The sequence below is a fragment of the Dermochelys coriacea genome, chromosome 2 (genome assembly GCF_009764565.3).
Source record: "Dermochelys coriacea isolate rDerCor1 chromosome 2, rDerCor1.pri.v4, whole genome shotgun sequence".
Classification (NCBI taxonomy): domain Eukaryota; kingdom Metazoa; phylum Chordata; order Testudines; family Dermochelyidae; genus Dermochelys; species Dermochelys coriacea.
In genome coordinates this window covers 69,312,208-69,324,100 of record NC_050069.1, presented here as the reverse complement: position 1 = coordinate 69,324,100, position 11,893 = coordinate 69,312,208, and the positions used below count along the sequence as shown (strand labels likewise).

Sequence of the window (11,893 nt, the reverse complement as noted above, 5' to 3'; positions counted from 1 at the left end):
AGTCATTTTGTGTGAGAATTTATATACACACAGAAAATGAATTCACACTACCATGGCTCTTTTGGGTAATATTAATCCCTAATTTGGCTCTGAACCACTGAGGTCTGAGTATCACTGGTTTAAAGTAATAGTGAAAGTTAGTGGCATATATACCCCACCCAGGGGTAATGCAACAATGTGGTGTGGTCTCCCCAACGTGTTTCAATCTATTTTAACCACCAGAAACCACTTACATTTTTAGTTAAGTATTTTCACAATTAACTGTCTTATAACATGGGCTGCATCAAAAAGCTGGGCTGCAGGTTGAAAAGAAATTGTAGAGTGATGGGCTGTTGATTACATTTTAAAAATATGCATCACAGAATTCATCTTCCCAATTTAAATCCTTGAAGACATAGTGAACCATTATGCCAATGAATAGAATTATGCACAAATTAAACATTTAGAAGATGCTACACATCCATCTAAAGCTATAGGGAACATCTGATATTGCTTTACCCGATATAGGCTAAAGATCATGAAGAGACTGGATTGTAATGCACATGCACAAGGGGGCAACCTTGCCATTGTTACTTCTTGACTTGAATATATAATTATACATCCTGAATATTCTATTTTATTACAGAACATGCCCACAAGGCACAGGATGACCAGATGACCCATTTTTAAAGGGACAGTCTGATTTTGGGAGACTTTTTCTTATATAAGTGCCTATTAGTCCCCTCTCCCTGTCCCGTTTTTTCACAGTTGCTATCTGGTAACCCTAACTAGGCAGAAATATTTTATTTTGGAATCAAAATATTAAATACTTAAAACTTACTAGGTTTCCCTTGCTTTTATCATTCTTTCCTTTTATCATCCTTCACACTTTTCCTTTTCTTCTGTTATATATCCTGGTGTCCGTCGCTCTGCTTTTCTACCCTTTTCCATTCTCCCCATCCAAAGAATATTTTTTCTTCCTTCTTATACTTACTTTCAATTTCTTTCCCTTAGCTTCTCATCTCAATCTCTTCCTCCTTTCTTTCCTTTCCCCTCATCTTCTCTAACCCCCACATCCCAAACCCACTAACTCTCCATAGTCCCAAACCACCCTATCTCTATGACACTCCACAGCCCCAGGTCCAGTACTAATCCTCCCATGGTGTCCAGTCTTTTCAGCTCTCCACTGCTAACTGTCTCAATGTTCAGTATGGTGCAGTGAAGGGAAAAGGCATGCATGTGTAGTGAACGACCTCTCTGTATTCCTGGTGAGAGAGAAGAGAAAGGTTACTCCTCACAGCACATTCACTCCTGAGAAAGTAAAATGGGTTTTCTCAGTTGCTGTGTGTGCCTACAGGGGTTGGGGCAGGTGGGTGGGGGAGAGGAGGAAGTCTGCGATCCTTGCTGTTCCTGGAGCACTCTGCCTCTTTAGGGAGTTCTCACTCCTATTGATGTTCCATTTCCAGACAGAGCAGACGTGAGCCAAGGACACTGTCATGTAGAGATGCATCATGTGCCTTTTAAATGGCCACAGTTTTATTAGCACCTAATTAAAAAACAAACAAATCCCTGGTTGTTTAATATTTCAAGAAGGCAATGGGCGGGGTGGTGGAAGGTACATGCAAGCAGCATCTCAGTTGCCTACTAGAGGCCGATGAACTATACAGATTACCACTACGCTGTAGCATATGCTACTCCAAAGACATTAATTCCCCTCCCCCAAAGGCCTAAAATGTATCACAAGATAAATACACAAGAAATGCATCGGTCACAGGAAGTCAAAAGCTAGGATGGAAGCTGACACCGCCCAAGCCTTACAAAGGACAAAATGCACCCAGGCCTTTCACAAGTCATGGTTTCAGTGAGGAAGACATGAGAAGTGAAGATAACACTGTCGCATCTACTTCGGATCTATGAAGAAAATTGCACTGCCTTCTCTGAGGAACCCAGGTATTTATGCTCTAGGACTTGGAGACAGTTGCCATGCTTGCGCTAACTTTTGAGTGACAATGATCAAAGTAGAAGTATGAAGAGAGAATGCCAGAGAGGATTGCCTAGAACTTCTACCACTTTCTTGCATGCTTATAGCCTCAACATCTCTACCCCAGTGCAGTTATAAATCTGGGGATGAGGCATCACTGGTTCTTTGCCTAAAGGTTCTGCTTAATCACTATAGTCAAGGGTTAAATCATCTAGTATGCCTTCTCAAACTTTTACATCGCATGGAGTGTACTTTATTACAGAGTATTTTGTGGGCCTCCCGCCCATTTATGACAACATAACATTCCTCTGGCAATTACAATTGGCAACATGGAAAATTAAAAGTACATTTACACCTGAAAATAGAATACAGCAACTGAAAATGGAGACGCTCACCCCATGTGATCAGTCAGCTCTCTCTCAGACCATCAGTGGATCACAGACCATAGTTTTGGAAACCTGTTCTAAATTCTCCCTCCCGACAAAGCAATTTTCTTCATACTTGGGAATCCACCGGGGGGGGGGGGAGAGAACCCAAGTTGTCTTTCCCCTCTAGTCACAAGGAAGATAAGGAAGTCACTAGATATATTGCTAAGGAAGATATTGAGCCCTCATCTCCTCTCCTCTCTCATTTACCATAGATATTGCCTGCTAAATAGTAGAGAGGTCCAAACTACCTTTTAGTTTAATATAGCTGAAGTGATAACATCTCTGAACTTTCCACAGGGGTCACTCAGTAATCCCTTCTCTGTACGTAGGGAAGAAAGACGACAGAGCTGAGGGACTCAAAAAATAAAATACATCTCAGATCACCAAAGCTGGCAGTGCTCATGCTCTGCAGGAACTGAGATGGTGGCTGAACCTAGTGGCCATTTGGTACAACAGAGCAAGTTAGTATTTACTCCTGCATTCCCCACGCTAAAAATAATGAGGACATGCTGAAAGGCAGGTGACAAACAATACCCTCCCCAGTTGAGAGGTCTTTAGCAGTAGGGCCAGGCTCACAGGAGTTATAAAAGGGCTCCAGCATCTGGTTACTCTAAAACAGTAGTTCCAGGAGGAAGTAGAACCCTCTGTACCTGTCCCCTACCTTTGGAGAAGGCAGCTGGAGCTCCCACCCGCAGGAGGAGAAGGGACCATGCCATGGGGCCTTTAGAAAATACTTTTCTATCATCCATTTTACAATACCAGTCAACTGGCTGGGCCCCAGCTGTCCAACCATTTATAGAACTTGCTCTATTTCTCCAGCAATGTCAGGCTGAAAAGGAGGACATGTTAGGCCAGCAAGTGTGGAGAATACTGGGTGAGGCACCTGGACAAAGGATTCTTTTTTCTTCTAAAATGGGGGAAGGGTGTTTTAGGGGGAAATGTTAAAAAAAAAATGTAGCTAATGTGACACTTTTTTCTGTGGTGCCTGTTTAGTTAATTCAGACTGTAAGCTTTTCAGGGTAGGGAACATCTCTCTCCATGTATATAGAGCCAGGCTCAGATTCTTATGAGGGTCTTTTGGCACTATTGCAATATAAAGCAAATGAGGAGCACATGGTAGAGAAGTGATTTTTTTAAATTGGCACTAGCCAGTGCAGGAGAGAGAGAGAAATTTAAGACAATAAGGTAAAAAAATCTCTCAAAGTAGGTGAAAGATTGAGGTCCATAGTTCGCAGGAGCAGAATCTCTTTTCAATTCCTTTCTGCCTTTTCTTCTCCCCCCCCCGCCCCCGCCCTTAATAGGGGAAGAGAAAGCAAAAGCAAGAAATGTAGTCAGTGGTGAGGGTTAAGTTATATACTCCCAGAGACGCAAACCCAAATACACTGTTGAGAATGGATGGAATATGAATTTAAACCTACTGTCAGGCGGCTGCTAGTCTCTTAGCTTCGTAGTAGGTCATCATAAGTTAGTGGAAGTATCTACTTGAAATGGGAGCAAGAGGTGACAAACTACACACAGCAAGGCAGGAATAGGATTTTGACTAGATTCATAGTACTACCATCTGCATGCCGAGTCACTGACTGTTTTTAGTGAGACCTTAACTGTCATGCATATGTAGTGTTTTGGCCTCACAGAGCTTCCCAGGATGGTTTTTCATGGAAATGTCCCAGTCTTGTTTAAAGCATAATTTCCAATCATTATAAATAGCAAGTGTAAAGTCAACATGAATTGCCCATATTTCTGTCTGAAGTGATCACGCAACACATCACAATCTCCTGCGCGCTAATAAGTCTCAAACTCACCTACTGGTTTCTCATGGCGGGCTTCAACATGTAATGCGGCAGCTTCCTCAATCCTTATTTTCAATGTAGAGATGCCACTAGTATACTACAGTGAAAGTAGGATCTTCCAGTTGGTCACGTGGTTAAATCATGTACTGCAGATGCCTATATTTTGTTTTATGAGTCTCTGAGTAACTGCCATCCTACCAGTTTTAAATCCCACAAGTTGTTAAATCTTTGCAGAATGAAAATAAATGTGTCTAATGTGTCAGTTGTAATTTATGATCATTTTCTAAAACCCCACACATGCAACCATGTTTATCTATTAAAATGCCAGCCATACGTTATACATTAACTAAAACCATTCTGTAACTTTATTGATATATTTTGTGGAGTTCACATATTTTTGTACAGCAAACATAACACTGTAGCTGCAGCACTATTGTTTAATAGCAGCAAGGTATATTTTATAATCTGGGTATGTGGACAATAAATAGTCTGTTTCTTTGGATGTGAATGTTTAAAATGAAGTTCTGCTGCAGCTTCATAATGTGATTGCTATTTTACAGAGCTTATACACAAAAATATATATGCAATCTTTTTGTCTATATTTTATACAAATACAACAGTAGTTTGTGAATACATTTTAAAATACATATACATGATAAGCAACTCGATTTCCCATATCACAGGATAGCAATTTTAAATGCAAGAAACATATACAAATTCAGTCTGGAATGCAGGGGTGGTTTTTTTTGTTTGTTTTTTTTCCTTTCTATTTTTGACTCAATCTTCATCATTAAAACATTTTAACATACAAGTCCAAACATTTTTTTCCCCACTAGCCAAAAATATAATTTCAGCAATCCAAGTCAGGTTCAGGTGCGTCATCCATTCCCCAATATAGTTTTTGTCTAAATTCAAAGGGCTCTTAGCAACATACAGTATGTTCTTCACTCCACACCATTGAAAAAGCCCACATTTCATTTTAACTAACAGTCATCCTCTAGTTTTGTGAACAAAAGTCAAGCTTGTTTGGGTATACATTTGCATGTCCAAGATTTTCCTTTTGCAAGTGCATATGAATACATTGTGGTGTTGTACAAAGTTCATTAATGACAAATTAAGTCACAGTATAAAAATATATCGTATACCTACAGGTCTAGTATAGTCCTTTTTTCTAAGGGTAAAAATACATCTGAATGAGACAGAAAGGTTTGTAGCACCATGAGAGGAGTTGTATCCCAAGTTACATTAGCAGCATGATCCAATATAACAATATTGCAGGAGTGTTTCTGAGAAGATAAACATTCATTCTGGTTCAACTGTACCACTGAAGCTTATACTGAAAAGTGTTTACATATGATTAGCAATAGTTCTGTGTCACTTCCAGGGCTAGATAACTGTTATCAAAAGACACTGCCTTCCAACAAAATAAGACACCCTTATTGTATAAGGGCTTTGGGACTTTCCAGATACACTTTTGAACTATAATGGCATTACTTTATTTTGACTTTCCATGTAATGTTAAAGAGGTGGTGGTTTTAATTGTACACTGGGAGGATTGCAGGATGGGTAGCTGAGTGTCTACATAGTTTATAGCAAAGTACATTTCATAGGCCTTCTATAGACTGAAAAGTATGTAGAATGAGCTGCTAAACCAGTGTATGAGACAGACAGACAGAACTAAGGGTGCAGTCCTGCTTCCCTTTAATTTAATGGTGTAAGATCAGGCCCTATGTTTACTTCAGACAGCAGCATAGCTAACATAGGATATTTTAAAATTCTATGACAGTTTACCATCCAAAACTCCAGCGTGCATAGTTTATAATTGGTGAGGAACACAATTTTTTTTATCGGCGTTAAGAATGGCAGTAGAAGACAGTGTAGTTTGAAACATGTAAACCTAGTAAAAAACCATTGTAAAAGCCTTAAGAAAGACACACTGGTTTTGTGCAATATAGCAAATTGATAAGAAAACACTGTAAAAATGTACCTGTTTAAAATTACGTCTACCATTTTGTACACAAAGCATTATACCAAAGTCCTACATATATGTAATCTAATGGCACTTGAAACAAGTTATAATAAAAGTTTTTATAATAAAAAGCATAACCTGTAAGAAATTTTCTTAAAAGGTTTAGGTTTTCTTTTTGAAAGTGCTATATCTTGTAATATGTGTAACATAGAGGTTGAACAAGCTTTATTTTAAAAAATATTGGCCTATAATACATGTATAGCTCACTAGGCAAATGATCCTGAAAATATGTACTCTTAACATTCATTATTAGCTTAATAAGCAATCAGCTCTGGCTCATGTTTCAGTCAGTATATGGTTTTTAAAAACCGCTACTGTGAAATTAACAATAAATCACTCTATTCCACAATTTACTACTAAATAAAGCACAAGCAACAAGTACACAAAAATATATATATTTAAAAAACATACTAGAAGTTTAAAAGTTGCACAAAGAGTGGTGCATGATCAGCCAGCCTCCCTCCCTCCCCTCCCCTGAAAAAATAAAATCAACTCGGTAACAAGAAAGTAGGGTTTAAAAACTGACATTTTAATAGTGGCCAATAATAATTCTGCCTAAATATACTCTAAAGCACTAATGTGTTAATATTGCTAACAGTGTCTATCTGCTTCCACATATTCATACATCCTAGTTCAGTAGCAAACATACATCATGTAGCCACCAACTGAAGCCCTGACTGAATGAGGTTCAATATCTTGTCTGAGGTCCCTATTTCTGAAATGAAAGTCAATCCCTTTTTACAAAGCTAAGGCACTACCATTAGTAGTAAAGATTCTGGTTGTATACTAAGAAAATGGATGCTGGCAAAAAAAAATTTCCAATCAAGTCTAATCAGAACTAAAACTGATAAACAAATGGCATTTTTTCTAAATGCTAGATACACCACTTCCATTCCCTTAAGCAATGGGATAGGTCTGTCAGAATGTTCTGTGTTGGCAGTTAAGATTAAACTAATTTGCAACACTCACAAGTGGCCTTCCCTGCTGCCAGACTAACAATTCACTGTAGTTCTGAAATTGGTGATATGCATATTCGTTTTCCAACAGCTGCGTATATTGACAAACACAACCTAATGGAATTGCCTGTCTCCACTTGCCTTTTCTGGGTGACAAACGTGGCTTAGGAAGGGTATGATTCTGTGCACCCAAAACTTCAGAAGTTGAAGATGCTCAGTTCCACATACAACATGGCCCATTAAGGAAATGGAATCCATTTATCTTCAGCTCAAACTGGTTAAACAAGATCCAGAATAAAGTAACTTCTTTCCATTTGCTTTTTATCTTATGCTTGCTGGTTTAAACTAGTATTAAAGTGTTTCTGTTCTGTTTATTTTGTGCTCTTTTCACACAATGTTTTTCTTTCCTTAAAATGCTTAGGGTGGAGGGAGGGGGAAGCAATACTGAACACATCATTCAACTAAAGATGTAGGTAAGCAATCTGTTTCATAGAAACTAAAGGAAGCAGTCATGAAGCAGAGCTAAAGTCCACTTTGAGATCATATGCTCCTAAACCCAGAATTTGAAAAGGTATTATCCTTATTAATACATCCTTATTTTAATGCCTTTGGAACACAAACACATTTATAAAAACATTATCTTTCAGTAATAAAATTTAAATACATATAAGTATAAAATAGTAAAACTACACCTGCATATTGCTCCTAGAGAAAAAAAAGTAGGAGCTAATGATAAAATATTGGGAGCAAAAGCTCCTTCAATGGGAGCAACTTCTGTTTCTGTGAAGTACATTTATTTTAACCACTTAAACCTTGTATGCATCCTCACTACTGAATGATACTAATGTATTTCATTTTTATTTTTTAATTCCTTATCCAAAAATGACAAGGAAAATGAATATTAGTATTGAGTTAAAGCAAATCTAGCTTGCTTTTACACATCACAGTTATTTCTCTTTTGGTTATTAGGAGTAGGAGACGTGAGTATATCAGATTAGGTAAAAGTGGTGTAAGCAATATGCTTTTACTTCACTCCTAAGAGTCCTGTCTTTAAACCTTGGCAATGGGCAAAAAGTCCCTAGCCAAGTACCCAGGTGTAGTAAGTGTGATTAACATTTAACTTGTTGCTTAGGAGGACATAACACATCACGTCACACAACTGAAAAGATCCACTCCACTTAAAAAAAAATTAAAATTGATATCTGCAAATTTACATTCACTCTGACTGCAGACTCGCATTGAACTGACGCTAGGTATAAAACTTCAGGCTGGACTTGACCCACACTTTGGCTATGGCAGCTGGGAAAGACTGATGCCTACAGATGTGAATATAAAATCTGAAAACTCCTATGCAGTACTCCTTCTATACTAAAGAAAAACAGCAAGTTAAGAATTAAATCAAAAATTGTGACAAAATATTCCGCACTACTAAATTACAACACTTTTATATTTCAGGGTCAGCTATTCATTTTGCCTCTTTTCCCTTCCCCAGAGTCACAAAAGCACAAAACAGTTCCAATTTTAACTTAACACATTAGCCAATTAAATAAGAATAAATGTTTTTTTTAATTTTGTCGTGTCACGATGAGTATTTAAGTTAAATTGCTTCTTATCCAATCTTGATACAGGCAGCAACAATTTAAGCCAGAAAATAGGAAGTTTTTAATACCTTTCATAATGACTAAGTCAAAATGAAAAGTATGTACACATTTCCAACAAGGAAGTTTGAATTCTATACTAATTTAAAAAAAAACTGATTTCATATTATGGACCACATAAGATACCACCATTTAGTTCATTTGAAGATCTTCAGGAAGCTGTGTGTAAAATTAAAAACTAGGATTCTATTATAAAATGCACAAAATCTAAAATGGTCGAGCTACCATTTACTTGACGAAACAGAATGACTGAAAAGTTTCAAAAAAGTTTTAAACAAGGGGTGTGTGTCAAAGTTTAGTGGGAATTGCTTTCTATTGATTTTTTTTTTTGTCAGTGTGTCAATAGGCAGCGAAAATTCAAACAAATCAATGAGACGTTTTAAAAACCAAAGTAAACACAGTTGAGAATAAAACACTTTCAAAACATGTAAAAGTTAATTTAAATTTCTTACTGGCTTCATGAGATTGGTACTGTACAAAAGCAGAGGATTTGTAATGTCTTATAGTAGGCACTAAATTAAAAATGATTACCTAAGGCATTTCTACAAATAGACAGTAATAAGCCAGCTTTGTACATCCTATTGGAAAGCTTGATGAAAACGTGGTAGGGTGGTGGTTGTGCTTAGACTGCTTGCGAAAGCTGCTGACAATGAGTGCAGGGACCCAAGACCTATACTATTGCTAGGATCGTGAGGATCCTGTGTTTGTGGTGGAAGTTGAGCCATTGAAGAATGTGCCTCCTCCTGTGTATAACTCATTCCAAGATTTCCCACTGAAACAGAAGGGTTATAGGGAGGGCCATTTACTGGTATGAAGCCGAACAACTGAGAAAAGTCCAACGGTTGGGGATTTAGAGGTTCACTAATGGAAACAGAGCTTTTGGAAAGGGAAACCTCCCCAGATCCATCATCTAGTGGCCCTACTTGAGGATCCAACCCTAATTTAGATGAAGATGCTTGAGAATCCTGGGATGAAGAAGGTATACCACTTTGCAACTCCATTAAGTAACTTTCAATTTCCCCTTTCAATGGCTGTTCTTTTTCAGGCATAGAAATTGCATATGAGGTAGAACTGAGTGGATATTTCAAAGATAGCTGGTGAGACGGGTGAACAGACTCCATATCTATTGGACAAGGCATTCCCAAGGGTAATGATGTGGTGACCATTTGGTGTGCAGATGCAGAACTCTGCATGGACTGAATTTGAGTATTGTAGAGATTCAATTGCAAAGTGTTTGTAAATGGCTTTGATGTCAGCTCATTGGAAGGTAAAGACATCACTGGAAGCAGCTCATCCTTTATAGGCACAGAAACATTGCAGGTAAAAGGATCTAGAAGGTCCATTGGCTCTGTTTTGACCTTCAAAAGTTCTTGGTTGTGACTTTTCTTCATATGGCGTGTTAGGTGATCTTTCCGCCCGAATCTCTGTGCACAATACTGACAAAGGAAGTCCTTTCTTCCAGTGTGCACTACCATGTGTCTACGGACATCCTTTCGGGTGTAGAACCGACGATCACAGTGTTCACACTGGTGCCTTTTCTCCTTTACTCCACCCGATGACTTGCCTGCATGAGTTTTTAGGTGCTCCAGCAGCACTCCCGTGCTTTCAAATGTCTGCAAACATACCTTACAGGTGAGGTCACCACTTGTTGCAGCATGCAAAGCCAGGTGACGCTTAAACCCAAGCTTGGTATTGTAGTTCTTTCCACATTCTTCACACTTAAAGGCCTCTTTGTTGGGATTATGTGTATGTAGGTGATTCTTTAGGTGATCTTTTCGGTGAAACATTTTCTCACAATAATTACACTTGTGGGTTTTCTCAGGAGAATGAGTAGCCATATGCCTTTAAACACAGATATATTCTGTAAGTAATTATTTTGATCAAAAAGTACAAGTGTTCATTTTTTTAATGGCAGCTAAATACTACACTAACGTTTCTTCACAACAGAATCTTTTTTAGCTGACAGCAGGACACTACAAAGATAGTTTGACAAATTTAAATATAGCAAAACATGAACATTACATTTAAATTGACACTTTAGTTTCTGGTGGTTTTTAGCTACTGGAACAGGGATATGGGCAAGTATAAAAGTACTTGTGTAAATGTCCATAGCCAAAATTTTCTCAGTCCATACACTTTTCTTGTGGCAACTCCTTATACAAATGAAAATTCTATTCTCATTTATAAAAACAAACCCAAAGACATTAGCTGGTAAACTTACTGTAATTTAGAATTCTAGAAACAAACCAATGTCTACTTTAATTAACATTTCCTCTCTGCAAATCAGCTGAAGAATGTGTACACAAATATATACTTTTACAAGGCTTAAAATGGCCAACATAAAATAGATAATATAATCTGAAAGATAAATAGAGTTTAATACCTTAGTAATTTGTACTTAGAAACAAAGGCCTTGGTGCAGTCTTGTTGTGTGCACTTGTAGGGCCTCTCTCCTGTGTGAGAGTATGAATGAACTTTTAATTTCTCAACACTGTTAAAGGCCTTGTCACACAGTTGGCAAGGAAAGTTTTTTCTTGGTTTGGTTTCACCACGCTTACGTTTCCCTGAAGGGACTTTCTGGGTATCTCTTACTTCTGACAAATCACCAGGAATGACAGTGGCCATCGCAGCCTAAACCAGGCCTTCTTGTTGGACACTTGGGAATTGCCCAACTCCACTAAATGATTTAGCTTTAGATGGCTTCTCAAGTTTCATGTGGTCGTAAAAGAAAGCAAAAGGGGACTGGAAAAAAAAATAAGAAACAACTAGTTTGTAACTAAACTTAATTTTGAAGTTTACTTGCTATGTGATGCTTCTGAATAAAACTTAATAAAATTAGGTTCAGCTGGTCTAATGTAATACCTGTTGGCTTCTTTATGTTATTTGTCACAATTCTTAAAATGCATTGCTCAGGATGAACAGATCCACACGTGCCCTGACGCTACACCTTGTAACTTTTCCTTAGGGCACTGATGGAGAATAGCAGTGTTTCAGAAAGATTACAGAAGGCATCAAAAATAACTTTACTCAAAACTATACAGATAAAGCTGACTTTTGGCAGCTGCAGATTTC

General features: G+C 37.9%; 1 protein-coding gene across 5 annotated transcripts in view; it reads right to left on the bottom strand.

Annotated features, from left to right (window-relative positions):
* Positions 1-4,516: 4,516 nt before the first annotated feature.
* PLAG1 (PLAG1 zinc finger) overlaps positions 4,517-11,893 on the bottom strand; it is a 57,011-nt gene continuing 49,634 nt past the window's right edge. For 4 of the 5 annotated variants that reach the window (XM_038392299.2, XM_043507843.1, XM_043507844.1 and 1 more), the window contains 2 exons: positions 11,205-11,563; positions 4,517-10,663 (listed from right to left, as the gene is read on the bottom strand). In XM_038392299.2, coding sequence (XP_038248227.1) covers positions 9,400-10,663; positions 11,205-11,446 — 1,506 coding nt within the window. In that variant the 5' untranslated portion in view covers positions 11,447-11,563 and the 3' untranslated portion in view covers positions 4,517-9,399. The remainder of the gene's footprint in view (positions 10,664-11,204; positions 11,564-11,893) is intronic. The other variant, XM_038392300.2, reaches the window with a different exon arrangement.